The sequence below is a fragment of the Miscanthus floridulus genome, chromosome 15, assembly GCF_019320115.1.
Source record: "Miscanthus floridulus cultivar M001 chromosome 15, ASM1932011v1, whole genome shotgun sequence".
Taxonomy (NCBI): domain Eukaryota; kingdom Viridiplantae; phylum Streptophyta; class Magnoliopsida; order Poales; family Poaceae; genus Miscanthus; species Miscanthus floridulus.
Window position 1 is genome coordinate 66,992,191 of NC_089594.1, and position 22,579 is coordinate 67,014,769.

General features: G+C 48.8%; 1 protein-coding gene and 1 pseudogene across 1 annotated transcript; one reads left to right on the forward strand and one right to left on the reverse strand.

Annotated features, from left to right (window-relative positions):
* The first annotated feature begins 219 nt into the window (after positions 1–219).
* Positions 220–1,686, forward strand: LOC136506452 (uncharacterized acetyltransferase At3g50280-like; annotated as a pseudogene).
* Positions 1,687–8,828: 7,142 nt separating this feature from the next.
* LOC136508455 (putative pentatricopeptide repeat-containing protein At3g16890, mitochondrial) lies at positions 8,829–12,491 on the reverse strand. The gene is given in 4 exon segments (XM_066503136.1): positions 8,829–9,437; positions 10,036–10,156; positions 10,305–12,042; positions 12,044–12,491. Coding segments are annotated over 2 exon segments (2,067 nt in total). The 5' UTR covers positions 12,440–12,491; the 3' UTR covers positions 8,829–9,437; positions 10,036–10,156; positions 10,305–10,371.
* Between the last annotated feature and the right edge of the window lie 10,088 nt (positions 12,492–22,579).

The following is a 22,579-nucleotide window of genomic DNA, read 5'->3' on the forward strand; positions in this document are numbered from 1 at the left end:
GCGATGTCTGTGTGTTTTCCTTGCCGCCGCGTCCATTGCCGTCAACTTTCTCGCCGCCACCTGACCACCTCTGCAACTATAAATAGGAGGAGAGCTTAGCAGCTCATGCCAGGGCATTAGCACTCGCATCAGACTCCTTAGTGCCAGTGAGCAACTAGAGCTAGCTCACACTAGCTACAAGCTCAGACGTACGATCGAGCGCGCACCATGCAAGGTTCCATGGTGAATGGCACCGGCCGCCTCCGCGTCCAGGTCATCTCGCGGCGCGTGGTTCACGCCGAGCCGCCGCCGGCCCCGTCGTCGGTGCCGAGGACAATCCACCTGACGCCCTGGGACCTCCGGATGCTGAGCCTCGACTACATCCAGAAGGGCGTCCTCCTGCCCAAGCCCGAGCCCGACCGCCGCGTCCAACCGGCCGAACTCGTCGACCACCTCTCGTCGGCGTTCGCCCGCGCGCTCGGCCGCTTCCACCCGTTCGCCGGTCGCCTGGCCGTAGACGAACGCGCCGACGACGGGACCATCACCGTGTCGCTGTCGTGCACGGGCGAGGGCGCCGAGTTCGTCCATGCGGCGGCGCCCGGCGTCACGGCCGCCGACATCTCCGACGCGCTGTACATTCCCCGCGAGCTCGTGGCGTCGCTGTTCCCGCTTAACGGTCTCTCCAGCGCCGACGCCGCGTCGTCCGTGGACGATGGGGAGGACTCAGACTCCTGACGACGACGGGCGCCGCTGCTGGCAGCGCAGGTCACCGAGCTGGCCGACGCCGTGTTCGTCGCGGTGTCGCTCAACCACGCCGTCGGCGACGGCACCACGTTCTGGCACTTCGTCAACACGTGGTCCGACTTGAGCCGGAGCGGCGGCGGCGCTGGCGCTACGACTACGAGCCCACACCCGCTGCCGGTGCTCGAGCGCTGGTTCCTCGACACCTGCCCCGTGCCGGTGCCCCTGCCGTTCGCCAAGCTGGAGCACGCCATACGGGGATACGATCGCGCAACGACGCTGCACGAGTGCTTCTTCCACTTCTCCGCAGAGAGCGTGAGGAAGCTCAAGGCCGCGGCGAACTCCGAGGTGCGCTCCGGCGAAGGCGGCGCGGACGCGGCCATGGTAGTCACCACCATCTCCTCCCTGCAGGCCCTGCTGGCGCACCTCTGGCGGTCGGTGTCCCGAGCTCGGCGCCTAGAGCCGTCGCAGGAGACCGCGTACGTGCTCCTCATCGGGTGCCGGGGCCGGGTGAAGGGCATCCCGCCGGCGGGGTACGTCGGCAACGCGGTGGTGCCCTGCAAGGTGACGTCGACCGCCGGCGAGATCCAGGCGAAGGGGCTGGGCTGGACCGCGTGGCGGCTGAACCGCGCCGTGGTGTCGTTCGACGAGGCGGCCCTGGTCAGGGAGTCGGTCAAGCGCTGGGTGCGGGAGCCGCGGCTGGCGTACAACACGGACATGCTGAGCGTGGCGGCCGTCGGCACCGGGAGCTCGCCGCGGTTCGACGTGTACGGCAACGACTTCGGCTGGGGGAAGCCGCCGCTCACCGTGCGGAGCGGCCCTGGAAACAAACTGGACGGCAAGACCTCCGTCTTTGTGGGCCGTGGCGGCGGCGGCGCAATGGCGCTGGAAGTGTGCCTCGCTCCCAACACGCTTGCGAGGCTCGTCGCCGACGGCGAGTTCATGGACGCGGTCACCGTGCCGTGACTGTGATCTCGCTGTCATCTCGTCGGGAACTCGGAATTGAGAGGCCTCGTGTTACCGGCTTACCGGCCGTGTCCTTTTACAAATAACGTCTATGCACTACTGTGCACGTGTTAAATAATCCTCTGATACATTCATCTCGGATTTTTGTAAGCAAATTGTTCATGGAGAATAAAAGAGAACACAAGAAGTTTCTAAAAATGTGCCTGCCTGACATGACATGTAAGAATGATTACTTCACTTCGCTCTTTTCTAATTTGTGGAGAGCAGCCGCTAACAATGGTGTTTGGTGTCACTGCCACGCTGAAGACGGCCGCAGCGGTTTTCTTGAAGCAGCGTTGGTAGACCTGTTCCCCCATCCCGGATGCTTGGGAAACTTTCGAGAATGGTAACTTTTTTATGGATTTGGTCAAGTACTCAAGTTTGTATCTGTATAGTGACATCAGAATCTTTTTTATGCGAAATGCTGAAATTAATAGCGTGTTTGGATTGCACCCCCGGATCCGAGCCTACATCCGATCCTACTAAGGCCCTGTTCGCTTCATGGGGAATGACCTACTTTCATTTATATTAGCTTTTCAGGACCGAAATCGTTCCTGGCGTTGAATCGGCTCAAACGAATGGAGCCTAAACTTTTTTGGACTGCGGCACTGTCGATGAAATTTGGTCGGCAGTCTACCGAGGGGTATACCCACGGTAGTAGATGAATTGGTGGAGGTGCGCGTGATATGAACCAGATGTTAACAGAGACACAAGACACAAGATTTATACAGGTTTAGGCTGTCAGTTTGACGTAACACCCTACATCATGTGCTCTATTATTTTATATCAATTGTGTATCAGATTCAATATATCCCGTTTAGGGGACCTCTACCTCTCCTTATATACTCTGGAGGGGTAGGGTTACAAGAAAAATATCATATTTGATATTATACAATAAATCATATCTTTATGTAGTCTTGCGGTGCACGCCTTGATCTTATGGGCTGGGTCACCTTTAGTGGTGCAGCCCATGTCTTGTATTATGGATACCGGGGGTCATATCCCCCACAGCTAGTTCCCGAGCGCCTTGTATCCGCTTGGCGACGCCGTCTTGATCAAGTACAAGCAGTTTAACACGAAGCCGATCAGTTTTGCTGACGACCTGGACGGTGAAAATCGAAGCCAACCTGTTAAACTGGTGACCTAGACGGTGAAAGTCGAAGCCGACCGGTTAAACTGATGACCTGGACGGATGAAAGTCGAAGCCGACTAGTTAAACCGGTGACCTGAGCGGTGAAAGTCAAAACCGACCATTTTAACTGGTGAACTGAGCGGTGAAAGTCGAAGCCAACCAGTTTCACTGGTACGCAGATCTCGGACCTAGCCAAGTACGGCTTGCTAGAAGGATGTAAGGGGTTCAAGATAAATATTTAAAAATTCTCCACCTTAGGCGAAGTGTAGCCACTTAAATTCCGTTTGCGAGGAATTATCCATGATTTAGTCAATAAGGAGGGTAAATAAAAAAAAGAGCACTACATTCACCGCTAGGTGAAGTGTAGCCACTTAATCCCCGAGCCTGCTAGAAGATAAAGAATAAATCTTATAGTAGGGTCAAAGAAAATAAATCTGAAAGCTTGCCAATGTCATCTGTCATGTGCGTATCAAGACCCCAGACGTGCTGCCCAAGATCAGCACCCTGATCCGAACAACATGGAGCAAGCTGATAGCACACCGATGAGACATAACAAGATCCGACCGCCAAGGGAGTCCTCAGCTTAGCTGGCGACTCTTGTACGAAGAATCCGAACGCTGAGTCCCCAGCTTAGTTGGCGATGAAGCGACGAACAATCCAAATGCCGAGGAGTCCCCAGTTTAGCTGACAAGCCCTCAGCGTAGAAGACGATGAAGCGACGAACAATCTAAACACCGTGGAGTCCCCAGCTTAGCTAGCGAGCCCCCAGCGTAGCTGACGATGAAGCGACAGACAATCCGACCAGTTGGGTGGCGAAGAATCGAGCACCGAGCAGCCCAACCAACTGGTCGGCGGTGAAGTGAGCGCTGAGTAGAAGTGAACGCCGAACAGTCCGACCAACTGTTCAGCGACGAAGTCCATGAACCTAGCGGTCCGACCGGTTGATCGGCGGATAAGTCCGAAGGTCAGGTGGTGTGACCACCCGGATGATGATCCTGTAATAAATATGTAGAATGAGTAGTACATGATGTAAAAATAAATATATGAACTCGACGATGAAGGCAACAGAGCGGAATAGATAGACATTATGTTTGTATGAAGTATTCATATTTTAAATGAGTAACTTCCAGCCAGTTGGTTCTGTATCGCATCACCAGCCCCGACTAGCCCATACTCCATAGCGTAGAGTGCTTAGCACCCGTTTACACATAAGAGCACAGACGTGGTCGAGGAGCCATTGCCGACCACCCATAACGCAGAGGGCTGGCACTCGTGCACGTGTAGGAGTGAGATTGAGAACAGGACTGTTTTTGGTAACGCAAGTGAGAGCGGGACTGGTTGGTGAGTTGATGAAGAATATCTTAAATATATTATAAACATTAAGTTTTTTTTAAGATGTGTTTATATTTAATATAAACTAACCCGAGCCGTTAGTTTGTTGGTTGAGCCCCCAACCCCGGCTATCCCACACCCCATGGCGTAAAGAGCTTAGCTCCTGTGCACGCTTAGGAATATAGGCATCACCGAGGAGCCGCTGACGACCACCCATAACGCAGAGGGCAGGCGCTCGTGCACGTGTAAGGAGAAGCCAGAGACATGGCCGTCTCTGGAGAGCACAAGCGTAAACATGGCTGTTCGGGGAGCCGTTGAGGTGAAAGCGTATGTCATCTTTAAGATTGTATATATGGAGAAAAGTCGTTTGGAGAATAATCATGTAGAGAATAGTATGAAGAAACATCATGGCGAAAACTTTATTAAATATTCATATATAAAAAGGTACTTATCTTTGGACATAACGTATAGTCGGTGGCGATGAAATTGCCCGGCCCTCGAGCTTTCTGGCCTGTCGTCATGGTGGCAGTCGCGGTCGTTGTAACGCTGTTCTTCGCGGCGATCATTGCGACGCGGCAGGTGATCGGAACGAGTAGTCCGGTCAGCCCGCTTGACGGCTTGGACGGTTCGTTTGATGGCTCCGGCGGTTGGCTTAGCGGGCTCGCTCGTGGCTCGCTATTGCAAAAGCTGTTGTATCCGGCTCCGATCTCCCTTGGTGCTTGTTTGTACTCGGGTCGGAGAAAAAACAGACGAGCAGTATCATGTCTGAACGCGAGCTTGCCTTATGCAAACATGTCTGAGTGCACATGTTCACATCTCGTAGCTTACGTGCTGGTTGTTTGTAAGGCTCTTAATAATTAGCTTTTGTTGCTTGGCATCTTCTTGCATGGTACTGGTTGGATCCGACTCCGCCCGATGCGGACGGGGGCAGCAGATCCGCAGCCAATCGTCCTTGACGTAGCGCCTCCGGCTCGTGGAACGCCTCGAGAGCGTCAACCGTGTAGGAGCGGGAGTTGTGGGTCCTCGTCTCTGCTTCCGATCTTTGTGGGCTACTCCGCACGCGTAGGAGGCAAGGCCGTCGTCAGACCTCTACTGGACCGAGCTTGTTCGAGTTGCTCTTCGGCATCGAATTCGATGCTCTTACGAACGAGCCAGAGGCTTGCTGACGAGATCCATGCCACCAATGCGAGACGACGCAGAACAACGTACGAGCGCAGTTGGATTCCTGCCAAAATAATCTTGCGCATATGTAGACAATATATCATAGGATATTACAATGAAGATTAAATGATCGACTTAGCTTGTTCGACAATTCGTTGTGGTAGTCCAACGTGGCTGATGCTCCAGGAGTATGTGCGTGCATGCTCCATGATGCACACACGTAGATGCGAGTTTGGCTTAGCGTGTTGATGTACGCTCATGGTCCCACGAACTTCAAAATCTTTAATTAATCATCTTGCATGGTAGGCGTGCATACATGCTTTCAATCTTGATTAGCTTGGTGCCGCGTGGTGTCGTTGGCGATGCCATCTGTGCCTCTCGGTCAGTCGGCGGTCGGCTCAGCGGGCACGGAGATAAAGCACACCAGATTGGCCGGGACGCTTGCCGATCCGATCTGCCAGCAGGACAGCTCGCGCGGGAAGCACGACGAGTCCCCGCTATAGGTCGAAATCGCTACATGCCGCGCCACTGTCGACGAAATCTGATCGCAGAGGGATATACCTACGTTAGTAGATGAATCGGTGGATGTGCACGTGATACGAACTAGATGATAATAGAACACAAAAAGATTTATACAAGTTTAGGCTGTCAGCTTGACGTAACACCGTACATCCTGTGCTCTGTTATTTTATATTGATTGTGTATCAGATTCGATATATCCCATCTAGGGAACCCCTACCTATCTTATTTGGTATTATACAATAAATCACATCTTTATGCTGTCTTCGATCAGGGACGAAGCTAGGAAAAAATTTAGGAGGGGCTAAACAACAGCAATTAGCAAGAAAAGAGGTTCAGCAAATCTCAGCCCCTCCTACCTGTACATCTACAGCTGAAATTTCAGACGGCGGCTCTAGGGGGCTTCGCTTGCTCTTGAGCGGTAGGGGGGGCTGGAGCCCCCCTAGCCCACCCGCTGGCTCCGTGCCTACTTGCGGTGCACGTCTTGATCTTATGGGTTGGGTCACCTTTGATGGTGCGGCTCATATCTTGTCTTACGGATACCGGAGGTATGTCCCCACAGGCACACAATAGAATCGTCCGGCACCAACAGCCTGTTCGGTTGGCTGGTTCGTATCGTTGCTGGTTCGTGAAGAAGTACTGCTGGCTGGTTTGTGTGAGAGAAAAATATTATTCCGACTAAAAATTTACGATCATTTACAACAAGCCACGGCCAAACAAACATGCTGCAGTTACGGTTGCAGCTCAATCTGTGGAATCAACTCATTCCTAGCAAAATGGAGGGGCCACCTCGTCCGGAGTGACTATGACTCGTACTACTTCATCCGGCAAAACAAACATGTTGCAAAGTGTTCAAGGCCAAAGCATTTTGACCATTGCTGTAATACTAGTTTATTCTCCGTAAAACTCATTTTAACCCATAAAACTTTGATTATCTTTTTTTTATTCATATATTGAGTTGAGTTTATTTTAATACCTATAAAACTATAAAACTATCATGAAATTCTCACTAAGACTAACCTTATGATAACTTGGCATAGATCTTCTCGTCGTCTGTCATGCACGTGAGATGGAGCTTACAGATCGCATCGTTCAAGAAGGAGACAATAAAAAAAAGCTGAGACGGTGCGTTGGGCCGATTGTCCCTGACGAACGACTCAGCCTGCATCCCCACCACTAGAGAAGGCCACACTAGCAGTATTGCTAGTGCTCTCATGGCTGCTTGTGATGCACTTCAGCCGTTATATGCACTTCCGCCTTATATGCCCACCATTGGCCTGTGCTCGTGTGTTATTATTTCTTTCGGATACATATATTGAAAATGTTATTATTTATTTTAGTAAAAATTTTCTTTTATTATTACTAGATATATGTTTGTACGTTGCATGGTGACGAATTTGATCATTCTAAAGAAAAATAATAAAAAAAAGTAATAAATAATTTTGCATTTGGAACTCTAAACTATTTTCAAAGCCATTCAGGTCTTCTTTATTTTTTTATCTTTAATGATTTATCAATCGGAACCATATTCCCTTTCTATTCACTCCCCACATCATTCTCAACTTTTCCCACTCTTGTGGATAGGGTCGAGCAGGGCGGTGCAGACGCAGACACAGATAATAACCTTATTATTTTTTTAGGTGTAGAGATAGAATCGTGCTCATGCGTTGTAACAGAAAAAATAGTACCACGATAACTCAAGTTTGAACGTTTGTTGTACTACTTTGAGTGTGGTGTTTGCATCATCCTATTTGTAGCTAGATCTTTGCAGCGGAAAAAAATAAATAGTACCACGATAACTGAAGTTTGAACGTTTGTTGTACTACTTTGAGCATGTTGTTTGCAGCATTGTATTTGTAGCTAGATCTTAGCAACGGAAAAGATAGTAGCACGATAACTCAAGTTTAAACGTTTATTTTACTATTTTGAACGTGATAGTTGCATCATTTGATTTGTAGGTAGATCCGTCTCTTTTCGTAATTTTTTACTTTCTCAAGAAGGCCTCTCTTGCCATTTGTTTTACTCTAATTTTTGTCACTTTATTTCAGATCATTGATTTTCATGGTAAAAAAAATACCTCAGCCCACATCAGAGTGAAAGTTCGGAGGCAGAGGAGAACCAGAGACAGGGAGGTGAGCGGGGCGACGTCCGATGATAGCCCACGGTATATTTTAGGTGTAGAGATACTCTCTCCATACAGGTAATTCAGGTTGTTTTGAACAGGATTTAGCGTACCAAGAAGTAATTAATTAGGGTATATTTTTTTCTGTTTGTCCTTATTATTAAATAGAGTTACGGTTATCTCGCATGCAACAAATATCAGGACCTCTGGCGGCCTGGTGCTGGATTTTTTCCCTCTTTGGGGCTTGACGTTTTATTTTTAATTATTAGATATATAGATATAAAGATTTTGTCGCCTTTCGTCAAACAAAAACTACATAATGTCGAACGGGCGAGGCCGCGAGGACACGAGGTTTGGGAATGACTGTTTGCTTTGTACCTAAACGTCATAAAGAAAATCATATGCTTGTTTGCTTTCTACCTAAAAGTCATAAAGAAAATCATATGCTTGTACACATAAAGATCAGAATGGCTCAGCAGTAGCTTGGTGGGACCATAACCCACATGTCCCAGGATGGAAATATGGTTCTTATAGATTTTTTTTCCTTTTATTTTTGTTGTTCTAGCAATGCCATACTCGTCTAGAGTATTTATTTTCTGTTTTTTTTTTACTTTTCTATGCTGTTCTAGCAATGCCATACTCGTCTAGAGTATGTAACAATATTACATGTGTCCTGACCAATTAATCCAATGCTGAGAAAGAGTGAGAATTACTGTGTGCTTTTCACTTGTCTAGTTCACAACTAGTCTACAAATTTAAAAATGAGTTGCATTGGACCAGCACGTCATGTTCAATGGAAGCTGCTACTTTGGGAGCCAACATATCAACTGCCGTGTGTGACAACAACAACAACAAAAAACTGCCAAGTGCGGTATTATATTTCCAAAAAATATTTGAAAAAGGAACAATTCGAGTCAGCCTTAACTTTGGACCATTACGTGACAATTGTTGACAGGGCCAAGTGGCATTGACAGGTCTACCATTCGCCAAATCTGCGGCGTTGGACTTGGGCACCTGCGGCGTGAAGGGGAAACCTGGACAAACACATCTCTGCTGTGATCGTCTGCCTCCGCTTAGCCATCCATCCGAATTATACACATGCTGCACACGGGTTCTAACGGGTTCCCATTCGTTGTACTAATCAGAGCTTTAAAAAAAAATCCCATTAATTTATCGGTCCTACACTTTTATCTTGGCATAAGAAGGCTTCAGATAGAATCTGTCGTGTTTATCTCGAGGAAGAACCGGCGTGAATATCTACCCCAATAGCCGAAATGTTTACCATGTTTGATCGCTATTTAATTTTAATGGCTTCGCTAGCCTTGCCACGAATGAGTGGTTGTTTGCAGATTTATTTATTGCCATCACAACGGCCTCAATATTTTCCATTTGCCTGGTCCTGGATATTTCGCCTGAGTGTGCCAATCGTTTTAGATGTTGCATGCCCTGTAAAAACAAGAAGACAAATGATGAAAGATGAAGAAAAAAACAGTGTGAAGTTGCAGAGCATAAGAACATTGCAAGGATGATTCACCATAACAAGAAATGAGCACCGCTAGTGATGAAGTGGCTGTTTAACTCAACACTGTCAGACTATGTGACAGAGGAACAACTTTATCACTTTCAAAGGTAATGCAACGGTGGTGAATGACCAACCAGGCTCAGAGTTGGCGGGCATCGTCAAGGCTAAGGAAGGGGAAAAAAAAAACTAAAGACCTGATGTCCTTGGCTGCGTCGACTGAGTGCTTAAAGACCAAATTTGTAGGGTAGCAAGCTATAGCCTACAGTCCATAGAAATGTATCATGTAGTACTGCATCCTGATTCATGTATATCCACAAGGTGACAGTTTTTTTCTGAAGAAAATTTTCTGTTTTCTGTTTCTTTATCAAGCATGAATAAGGCCAAGAATGTAGGGCATAACTCTTTCTAGAATTTCTCTAGCCAGTAATTACATGCTGAAAGAATCAATAGAGTTGCATAAAGCTTATCACATTATGTAGACAATTTTTAACATAATAGGTAACAGATGCTAGAGAAACATACCAAATTGTTCTGAATAGGTTTCAGAGGGACAAGTCCAAATTCATTGCATCCTTGAAATGCCGTGCATCCCAGTGCCCAATTCTTCAAGGCACTAAGAAGCCCAATTCTTGATCAACATTTTCTGACAGAATGCAAGCACACTGTCACCACTATTATGGATGGCTCAATAGGAAAACAAAGGGTGGAGATAATAAGCACGACTGAAATAGATCATGTGAAGCAATGGTAGACATTAGTTGTACAGTAGCTTAGCAGAGATGAGGATATACCGATATAGATCTGTTCATCGAAGGAGAGGGCAGCATTCATGTAGCAAAATATCATGTAACTGATAAGTCATGCTTTGACAGTCTGGACCAAAATATCTGACCCTACCCTTAAACAAGCACTGGAACCTAAGTGGGCAGTTTTTCTATGGATTTTATTCATGAACATTCCCGCCTCACTGAATCGTCCTATTTTAGTAAGTGCACCAATAACTGGCCAATACATATGTTGATTAGCAGCAATGCAGGAATTGGACTCCATTGCAAGTAGAATTTCTTTAGCTTCATCAACTCTTCTTTCATCACATAGAGCTTTTATCAGGGCATTGTATGTGTAACTGTCTGGAGATACACCATACCTTGACATGGCATTAAAAAATTTCTGAGCTTTCTCTAATTTTCTCATCCTGCAAAAACTCAAAATAGGTGCATTGAAGGAATATGCATCAGGTGTAATACCATCCATTTTCATCTTATTCAGAACTTCAATGGCCTTGTTAACATGCCCTGCTGAACACAATCCATGTATTAGAACATTGTATGTCTGCACATTCGGCCTAACACCCCACTCAGACATCTCACTGAAGCAAGTAAAGGCATCATCCAGCTGATGGGTACGACATAGCCCGTCAATAAGGGAGGTAAAAGTAATGACATCTGGCATGAAACCATGTTCCATGAGCATCTTAAGAACTGCTTTCGCATCATGTACATTGCTTAGTTTTAAATATCCATTTATCAGTGTGTTAAAAGTTACGAGATTAGGAGAGAAACCTGACTCTTGCATAACTTTGACAGTCTCCAGTGCTCTTTCCACCTCACCTGCCTTGGCAAGGCAATCAACCACCATGTTGTAGGATGCCACACTAGACAAAAGCCCATCTGAAACCATCTGACTTAAATACTTATTTGCCTTTGAGATATCCTTGCACCTCAGCAAGGATTTGATAATCATAATATGCATATCAAATCCCAGATTCCCACCTTTCTTGATGAAATCATCTACCAGCTCACACAGATCACTCGACTCCAAGATTTTCACAGCGCAAGGGATCACAATGCTGAATGTTGTGCTGTCAAGGAGATATCCCCTTTTGCTCATCTGCTTCACAAGCTCAACTGCCTCTTTGGCCATGTCATTCTTCGAGAGGCAATACAGCAAAGTATGATATGCACTGGAAGGCACAGTAGGATCACTCTCAATCCACTCACTCAGCATCCTGTATGCCCTTTCTTTCCCGTGGCAACGAAATGCACCATGAACAAGAGCCCTGTATGTAGCCTCAGTCACCGACACACCCTTGTCCTTCATCCTCTCCAACACACCAAAAACTTCATCAGCCCTGCCAGCATTGCAGAACCCATCGACCAGCATCGTGTACGTGAAAACATTCGGCCTGATCCCCGCCCCCTCCATTTGCTTCACCAGCCTCAGTGCCTCGTCGACAATCCCACGCCGGCAGACTCCGTGCACGAGCGTGTTGTACGTGAAGCTGTCCGGTCGGCACCCGTCCGCAGGCATCTGCTGGAACCTGAGGTACGCGGCGTCCACCGCGCCTGCCCGCACCGATGCCGCGATCACAGCGTTGTAGACGGCCGTGCTGGGGCGCAGCCCGAGGCGCGGCATTTGCACGAACACCTCGTGCGCGTAGTGCGCCAGCCCGAGCCTGCCCCAGCTCTCCACCAGCGCGCACAGCAGCTCCTCCGAGACCTCGCAGCCGCACCCGCGCACGTCGGCGAGCCAGCGCCGCGGAGAGCACCACGGGCCCGCGCCGCCACAGCGCGTCCCCGAGCGCGCGCCGCACGGACCGGTCCCGCGCGAAGCGCTGGCCGAACCGCGACGCCCAGACATAGAGGCGCACGCAGAGGAGCGGCTCCCCGGCGGCGTGATGCAGCGCGCGGACGACGAACCGCGGGCCCAGCTGCCGGAGCGCGGCGGCGAACTCCGAGTTGATCCGAGCGAACCATTCCCGCTCGGACAGGAGCGACACCGCGCGGGCTGGGTCGGCGGCGGCGGATTGCGCCGCATCCTGGCCGGATTTGGTGGAAAGTTGTAGCTTCTGGCGGATTTGGGCGGGGGTATCGGTGGGTTTGGGCAGGCGCGGGAGGAGATCGCGGAGCGGCCTCCTGCTTCTCATCTGATTCGATTGGGATGTGGGGGTGAAAATCCGCTTTTTTGTTCTTCGGGTTTGGTTTGTCCCGTGGGAATGGGAATAACAGAACAGAAGTCAAGCTGGCGAATTCGAATTCTATAATATACTACAATAATTTTATAGCCCATCAACTTCGGTTACAAATAATTATTGTCAACGAGAATTTTTCAATGTCTTTTAAAATATCTACCGATTTTAAAACATTTTTATTTTATTAGAAAATTTATTACAAAAGGTTTAAAATAGGTTTGAGGGGCCAATGGTCTTTTCATTTGCCGCTTAGGGCGTCCTCAATGACCGGCTACGTCGCCAGCTTCGCCCGGCGTGGAAATATTAAACGATGAAAAAAAGCATATCTCTAGCGTCGAGATAATCGTCAGGCGATTTCGCTAGGATCGAGAATTGTGAGAGCGGGATTTACGGCAATGCTCTGCAGGTGGGGAGGAAGGAAATAAGATAATAATTTTTTCGCTCTCTCACTTCCAGCTAAGCTAGCAAATCGATAGTATCACTCGGGACACCCTTAACACCACTAGTAATGGGATCGCCCCCCATCCCGTCATGTCTCGTACCTTGAACCAAATGTCATCTAAGAGTAGTATAATGTGTCGATTCTTTATGCATTAATGATGCTTATGAAACCCATAATTTAAGTTTATGTTGGCAATGTAAGAAATGTCACATGATAATTAGGGGTTTATTGGGATCAACTTTGGATTCTGATAAAATAATTTCTAGATGATTCGAACAGTTGAGATTATAGATTATATTTGTCATGATCTGGTTCTGCATTTTGAATTACCATAAGCATCAAGAGCATAATCTGCATCAAAATCTCATGTTCGCAAAATTTACATGTCAAAAACTGCACTTTTTGGGTTCTTGAGATTCACGAACAATCCATCACCAGCTGTCGGACAGTCTAAGTCTAACGAGTTTGCACAGTTCTGCACCGCACATACCCAGTCGGATAGTCCAGTAGAACCTATCGGATAGTCTGATAAATCACAGACATGCACCGAATAGTGAGTTGTCAAACTCTAAACCCCTTGGGGAACGAGCGCTAGCTCGTTTGGTCGAGCGCTCCAGGTGAGAGCGACACCACCCGGGCTCGAACCCGGCGCCCACCTCTTTTCTTACGAGTATCCGGGAGACTCCCCCGTGTTTTCAAAAAAAAACTCTAAACCCCTTGGACCCATAAGTCAGAACGCATGCCCATGCCTCACAAACCAAAGCCCCTAGGAAGCCATCTCCACTTTCTCTCACTCTCTCTTTTTCTCTAGTTCTTGCCCTCACCCCTCTCTAGGACACACCCAAAGCAAGGAGAGAGAGAAGGAAGAGAAAGCATCAAGAAGCCATCCATGGAGTTCACCAGCACCTGAAGATAGACCTGCACCTTCTCTTGCTTGAGATCAAGAGCGAGGAGCCCGCTCTCCCTTGCAAGGGAAGGCTCAAGGAGAGGAAAGCAAGAAGGCGGATGACAACGGATTTGGGAGGAGCCCAAGCAACACCAACACTTGTTTCTGCTTCTTCTCCATCGTCTTGGTGAGTGGAATCCCAAGCTCTCTGAATCTAAAATCCTAGAGATCAAGTTTAGTTAGTCATCCCCTAGAGTTCTCCAAAATTAGTGATCTTGTGAACCAAGTTGGTTTAGGATAACGCACCTTGATAAATGTGACCTAGTAGACCTTAGAAATGTGACTACATCCACACTAAGCACCCACGAGACTACTTAGAACACTCAAACTATGCTCTATCGGACAGTCTAACCACCACTATCGGGCTGCCCGTCAACCACTTTTTTTGCCAAAAAAATCCTTCTGCATAGATTCCATAGCCCCGGACAGCGAATAGTCCGTCAACTCTACACAGAAGCTTTTCTCTAAGTCTTCTAAAATACTTTTCCAAACAGTCCATCCTTACTCAGCGGACAGTCCAAAGATCCCACACTTAAGATTTTCTAGTGAAAGGGACCGTGACGCTTAAGAGGGGGTTGAATTACGCAACTTAAAACTCTAACTCTAAACTATGGCCTTTTTCTATCCTTAGCAAAACTTATGCAAAAAGATAAACTATCAAAATGTGCAACTACGGTTTTGCTAGTGTGTTGCTATCTCTACCGCAAAAGGAGTTATGCAAATAATGTAAATGCGGAAGCTCAAGAGTAAGGTAGAGATATGCAAACTCCCGTCGACGACTCCGGTATTTTTACCAAGGTGTCGAGAAGCGCGCAAGCTTCCTCCTAGTCCACATTGGAGCCCCTCGTAAGGAATCCCTCGCAAGGGCCAAGCTCATGGTCGGGCAACTCCGTGGATAGCTCCGAGCCTTCCCCACGCGCAAGCGAGTCTCTGGTTAAGCCACTCATGGCAAAGCCTCTCTCAGACTGCTCCCCGCCGTCTTCACTATCAAGCTTCCGGCCAAAATGCCGCGGGCCTTGTTCCCTACGGTACACAGTGGCGGCCACAACACAAACGCGGTTTGTGTGATCTCATAAGACTACAAGCTCCTCCGATGTACAACAATGGTGCGCGCAAGCACCGAGTGGTAAGAGGTATACAAACCTCACTAAACACTAGGCTTAAACCTAGAGCAAGCGCATAAGCGGTGGTCTAATCAACCTAAGCACTTCGTAAAGCACCTACGCTAATCACCTAATGAATCACTAAGCACTATGCAAGTGGAGATCACTAAAATGGTGTATCAACACCCTTGGTATGTTTCCTCAACTCTCCACATCTCAAATGGCCGGTTGGGGGTCTATTTATAAGCCCCACCGAGAAAGTAACCGTTAGAGGCGAAACCCAACTTTCAGCTACTGACCGGACGCTGCTATCATCCTGACCGAACATGTCCAGTCATCCCGACTGTTATAGCACGCGCATTGATCGGACTCTAGGACGAGTCCGGTCTCACTCGATCAGACACGTCTGGTCGCGCTGGCACCGCTCTGGAACCTCTCTAGATTCAATCGGACGTTTTACTTTGTGCATTCGGTCGTCTAGTGCCGTTGCATCCGGTCGCACTAAAAACATTGCCATGATGAAGAACAGTGTCATCGGTGCGTCCGCTCACTGCTTCGCTTAGCGTCCGGTCACAGCTGCTGACGCCTGCTGTTGCTGAGCAACTGATCGGACGTGTCCGGTCCCTATAAGGGCCACCTCTGGTCACCTCTGCCGAGCTTATTTCTTTGCGATCTTGTGTCTGGCTTGGTTCCCATCTTTGTGCTTGGACTATGCTAGATATCTTGGGTCTTCTCTTGTGCTTCTAGGGTGTTGTTTATGGTATTGATCATGGGATCATTATGTCGCCTTCGTTTAAGTCACGTCTTGCACCTTATTGAACTATAAAATAATTACTTGTAAATTCATTAGTCCAATTTGATTGTGTTGGTCATCAAACACTAAAATCCAAAGTAAATGGGCCTAGGGTCCATTTTCCTTATAATCTCCCCCTTTTTGGTGATTGATGACAACACGACCAAAGCAAGCAAATAATAAAAATGTTGGAATTTAAAAACTATTTACTTGCTAGGATGCAATGCAAAGGGTAAGGTTATATGATGCTAAAAGATACCACATGTAAAGCTAAAAGATACCACATGTAAACATCTTTGGAAACTTATCTTTCCCTTGTAAATGTCCCCATGTGGCATTATGGATTTAAGCCTCCCCATAACTCTATAATCCACTATCATCTCTTTCTCAGACCATTACCAGTTGTAAATTATTATGATTGGGCTTGCTTTTGGTCCTATAAATTCTCCCCATTTGAAATCAAACACCAAAAAAGAAGACATTAGTAGCATAAAGGGAGGGTCAAACTTTGTGATCCTTTGTATATGGAGTGGAATAGGTCACAAAATTTGACTCTCACATTACATAGACTAAGCTCCCCCTAAATATATGCATACATATGATGGAGAATGAAGTTTATGCATAATTGGTAAATTAATGCTCAAAGGATTTAATCTATATAATCCATGGAGAAAACATATAAATACTAAAGTGAAATCAACGTGATGATATAGGTTTAGAAATATCATATGTGGAAACCAATTTGATTTATACCGCTTGCAATAGGTGGTGGATATTTGAAGTATGATGCTTAACTCCGGGGACTCCATTTTCCTTGCAATGAGACTACTACATGCATGGTAAGCTTGAAAAGGTGTTAGTCTCAAAGCATCCAACTTATAGAGTAACCTCCCCCTAAATTTATGCACACAAGTATGGAATACTTGTGGGAGACATGCACATTGATTTTAGAATAAAAAATACCTATCGGGTTCATGAACCCGGAGTCCCTCATGGACCAGCTTCCCAGCAAAGGCTCGACCTAGCAAGCAACATTGTGAACGATGCACTACTCCTGGGCCGGCCCAAAACTACCTAAAATGATAGGCTAGAAGAGCGATCCGGTCTCCAACCGGAAGGCCTGGCCAAGGAGGAACAACGCTCGCTTCCGACTCCGGCCTGCCTCTCCGACTAGAAGGCCTCGCTTCTGACTTCGGCCCACCTCTCTGACCAGAAGGCCTAGCCAAGGAGGAACATTGCTCACTTCCGACTCTGGCCCGCCTCTCTAACTAGGGATGCACCGAACCTCTGCTTACAGCTCTTCTCCGACTGGCACAGTCGGAGCTGACTGGGACCAACCAACCTGGGACGCCCGCTCGGTGAGGACCAAGTAACGGGCGAAGCAGGTAAAGCAGGACACTCAAGTCAACCGCAATACCAAGGATCATACCCTGTACACCTGCAGTACCAACAGAACATGTCAGAAGGGTGCCCTACAACCTTCTAGGCATGTTAGAACCCAAGCAGTGTTGTGGGCGCCAACATTTGCACTACAGTGTTGTGGGTAGGGATGAAAATGGATCGGATATGGACGGACATCACCGATATTACATTTGTTTTCATATTTCTGTCCAGATTCAGATTCGAATACGGATAGTGTCAACTATATCGGATAGGATACGATTGGATATCGACATCATAAATATGTGATTTGAGTATTCGGATACAGATACGGTATCGGATGTTGGATATCCGGACTCGGATACGGATAGATCTCAACCCCTCTAAACGGATTCGGTTTCGAATACGGTCGGAAAATATCCATACCATTTTCATCCATAGTTGTGGGTGCCATCAACTCCCATACTAGACAAACACGGTAAGGCTCCCCCCACATGCCTCTGGGCATTAATTGTGTTGTAGGTGCCATCATTTGCCCTACATGGAGAACACAGTAAAAACCTCCCATATGTGTCTGACATCAACAGTATTGTGGGCGCCTACAATCGTCTTGTACCCGACGGCGTGGGCAACAAGACTTAGTAGCATATGTACTCTCTCTCTCTCTTGTAAGGTCATCCCCTTCATCTATAAAAGGGGACGTGCTCTCTCCCAATAGGAGAATCAGTTCATAACTAAAACAACACATACGATCTGAACGACCAAGGATCCCAACGAACAATAGATGTTCGAACACTTAGCGTACAGTGGAGCTCCCGTCACTCTCGGCCCTTCAGACCAGAGTCCGACCGAACCTCTTGCACCCCCCATCTTTCTCCCTTCCATTTGTAACCCCACAGCAAACCTTGAGCACCTGGGCTCAGGAATAAAGTCACCGACTGACTTAAATTGGACATAGGGCACATTGCCTGAACCAGTATAAACCTTGTGTCATTTAGTGCTAGGCCACATCCGATCACAATGTATGGCAAAACTACAAATATTTACATGTTGGTCACTTACTGCACCGACAGTTGGCGCCATCCATGGGGAAGACGATGTACGTTCACGCTTTCGGTCATTGGATGGCCCATCTTCCGCCATCTTTGCCATGGCGGGCTCAAGCGATACGACTCACTTTGGCTCGCTGGAGTTTCCTACACTCCCACCTGTTGGGATGTGGGTTCCACCAGTCTTCAAGCCATCCTAGGCCTTCCTCTTCAGAAGCTTGGACTTCATCACCGACCGGCTCGGCATACTACACCTCCACGAGGAGGCACTTGTTCTGGCACCCATTGGAGGGGCACCCTCCATCGGCTCTGGGACACCCGATGACTTCAACAGCGAGGTGCCTGTGCTTTGTTCTAAGCATACGCTCTTTTCTCAAACCTTGCTGTGAGTAACGTAAGCTTTGTTGCTTACTCACAATTTACTATCTTCCGCTAGTTATCCGGAGGGACCCCGTTGCCCGCATCGCGACCGCCATGCAACCAGTTCCCCTATGGCCTCACGTCCCCTATTGAAGTGTACGCTCAGGGGCTCCAAAGGACGCTGGTGTCGCCCCCTCTCACATTTGAATTCATGGAAATGGTGAGCTATGCTCCCACCACTTTCCATGAACTCCTGGATGACGAGGTTGAGAGCGACAGCTCTAGCATCGGTGATGTAGCACCTAGCCACCGTTTGTCTCGGGAGTGCGCTATGGTGGACGCTCTGGGACAGCCGCTCGTGGTAGCGGAGTCCTTGTAGACTCACACCTCTCTGGACCCTCGTGCTCGCACAAGAGCATGACGAGAAGGTATGACAACGATGGCAGAACTAGCCGCCACCTGCGCCGACACGCTTGGTGCAGCACGTTGCGCCCCATGCGCGTAACCCAGCGAGCGGCGCCTGGGGTCACGCCCGCTAGGTCTAGCGCGACATTATGGACAAGGGGAATGATCTCCCATAGTTCGCTCAGGCTAGCTAGAACATCGCCGCTATGGCAATGCTTCTATACGGCGTTCCCAAGCCCATCGACCCCTAGGAGCGGGTGGTCCACCGAAACCTCTGAGCGCTGGTGGAAGCCACTGCTGTTCAACAGGCAGAGAGCTCCACATCGTGACTCTGACTCATGGCCTCTCTCCCCACCAGGGGAGTGGGACGCACCAGATGGATCATTCCATCCGCTCACCACTACAGCTGCCAAGCACGACAAATGAGTCCACAGCTGCGCCGCAGTCTGACCCGGCGTCTGCTCCACACTGACCGCCGATACATGAACGGCTCGGTCTGAACCAAGATGCTCGTAGCGTCATTAGCAACCGGCATCAGGCCTGGCATGATGATGACGTCTATCGGGCAGTGGTGAGAGTAGGCAACATGGGCCCTAGCTAGACCATCAAGGGGAGCAGTGAAACACACCCTAGGCATGGTCATTGGGACCATGGGCCTTTGACCGATGCATCTAGAGAGCGTCGTTCCCACAGCACTTTCGACCACCCACCAATATCGCCAAGTACACCAAGGAGACGAACCCCGATATATGACTCAAAGATTTCTAGCTTGCCTACCGAGCTAGAGGAGTGGATGATGACCATTTCATCATTCGATATCTCCCCATCTGTGTAGGGGAACATGTTCGAGCATGGCTTGAATTCCTCCCGCATGACAGTGTCCATGACTGGGCGAACCTCAAGAGGAACTTTGTTAGAAATTTCTAGGGGACGTATGTCCACCCTAGTAACTCCTAGGACCTCAAGAGCTGCTAGCAGGAGCCCAGCGAGTCCCTATGGGATTACATTCGTAGGTTCTCCCAATGATGCAACTCCATCCCTGATGTTGTCGATGCAGACGTCATCAGCGCATTCCTCTCTGGGACAACCTGCGAGTCCCTGATCCACAAGCTTGGCTGCCTAAAGCCCCATACCACCCACAACCTGCTCGATGTTGCCACGAACCATGCCTCCGGTGAGGAGGCGGTCGGAGCAGTTTTCAATGGAGGCTAAGACAAAGGCAAGGCCAAGCGCGAGGACTAAGACAAGGACCCCTCCATGTAGAGGGGCAAGAAGAACAAAAAGGATCGGTGCCAACCAGCCAACACCACATTGGTCACCATGGCTGATCGTGCGAGCAAGCAGCCCTAGCAGGGCCTGCCTGACCACTTTAACAAGCTCATGGATAGCCCATGCACCAATCACGCCTACCCCATCAAACACCTCTACAAGGATTGTGAGCTCCTCAAATGTTTCCTTTGATAGGCCAGCGGGTCAAAAGAAGGAAACGACAAAGAGGCGGTAGCCAAGAAAGGAGGCATGGCAGGCAAGGACAAGGATAGCTTCCCTGACCCTAAGGAATGCATCATGATCTTTGGGGGATCTGACGCCATTTGCTCCAAGTGCCAGCACAAGGCACGCTACAGAGAGCCATGTGCCACCAAGATGGCTGTCCCCTCCTTTGATCAGAGGGACCATCCCTCCCACATCACCAGACTAGGACGCTACCTGCTCATCGTCAGCCCCATCGTCCGTAAGAAGTGCCTCACCAATGTGCTGATGGATGGAGGTAGCGGTCTCAACATCCTCTACGTTGACACCCTCGATGCCATGTGCGTCCCCCAATCAGAACTCTGGCCAGCGGGCTCTCCCTTCCACGACGTGATCCCAGGAGCGTAGGCATACCCGCTCGGGCAAATCAACCTACCCGTCATGTTTGGCAACCGAGCCAACTTCTGTTCGGAGATCCTCACCTCCGAGGTGGTGGACTTCCTAGGGTCCTACCACGCCATCCTAGGGCGGCCATGCTACAGCAAGTTCATGGCTATCCCCAACTACACCTACCTTAAGCTGAAGATGCTAGGTCCAAACGGCATCATCACTATGGGTAGCACCTTCTCGCACGCCTTCACATGCGACCACGAGCATTTTGAGCTTGCCACTGTGGTCATCAACTCGTTCAAGCTCCCGTGGCTCGGGTAGTCATCGACCCCAGTGGTCTCGGACTGTAACAAACCAACCTCCTCGATGGCCTTCTGCCCACTATAGGAAACCAAGGCGGTGGGGATCGACCCAACAGACCCAACCAAGATGGTGTGGATTAGGACCTAGCTCCCGGCCAAATAGGAATGCAAGCTCATCGACTTCCTATGCGCCAATAGTGATGTCTTTGCATGGAAGCCATCTGACATGCTGGGCATACCGTGGGACATCACCGAGCACTCACTATGCCTCATCTTGGGCTCAAAGCCCACCAAGCAGCGCCTGCATCGCTTTGATGATGAGAGACGTAGGGCCATAGGTGAAGAGATCGCCAAACTCCTAGCAGCCGGATTCATCAGAGAGGTATTCCACTCTGACTGGCTTGCCAATCCTGTTCTTGTTAAAAAGAAGACCAAGAAATGGAGAATGTGCATTGAGTATACTGGCCTTAACAAAGCGTGTCCAAAGGATCACTTTCCTTTGCCACGCATAAACTAGATAGTCGACTCCACCTTGGGATGCGAGATCCTCTCCTTTCTAGATGCCTACTTAGGCTATCACCAGATTGAGATGAAAGAGTCCGATCAACTCGCAACCTCATTCATCACCCCATATGGTTCATACTGTTACATAACCATGCCTTTCGGTTTGAAGAATGCTGACGCCACCTACCAAAGGTGCATGTAGTAATGCTTCGCCGACCAAATCGACCCGCTCGATCAGCCTAATCAAGCCGAGCGGCCAAAACCAACAATTGCCGTCTATGTTGATGACATAGTGGTCAAAATAGCTCAAGCTTGCAACCTAATCGCAAACTTGGCCACAACGTTCGTGAACTTTTGAAGGTTCAACATCAAATTGAATCTCGAGAAATGTGTTTTTGGGGTTCTGAAGGGGAAGCTGCTTGGATACATCATGTCCGAATGCGGTATTGAGGCCAACTCTGAAAAGATCATGGCCATCTCCAACATGGACCCTATACGCAATGTCAAGGGTGTATAGAGGCACACCGGTGGTTCATCTCTTGGCTCGACGAGCGAGGGATGCCTCTCTACAAGCCCCTCAATAGGACAGACACCTTCATCTAGACTAAGGAAGCTCAGCTGGCTCTAGAGAGCCTCAAAGCATCACTGACGATGGCCCCAATCCTCATCGCTCCCAAACAAGGAGAACCCCTCCTCCTCTACGTCACAGCGAGCAACCATGTGGTTAGCGTCGCCCTGATTGTCAAAAGGGAGGAGTCAAGACACCACCTTAAGGTCTAGTGACTCATATACATCATTGGGGAGGTACTCACTGACCCCAAGGTCTAGTACCCCCAAGTGCAAAAACTCCTATACGCTGTGCTGATGGTGACCCAGAAGCTCCTACACTACTTCACCGACCACGAAGTCATGGTCGTCACTTCATACCCGCTCGGAGACATCGTCCGCAAC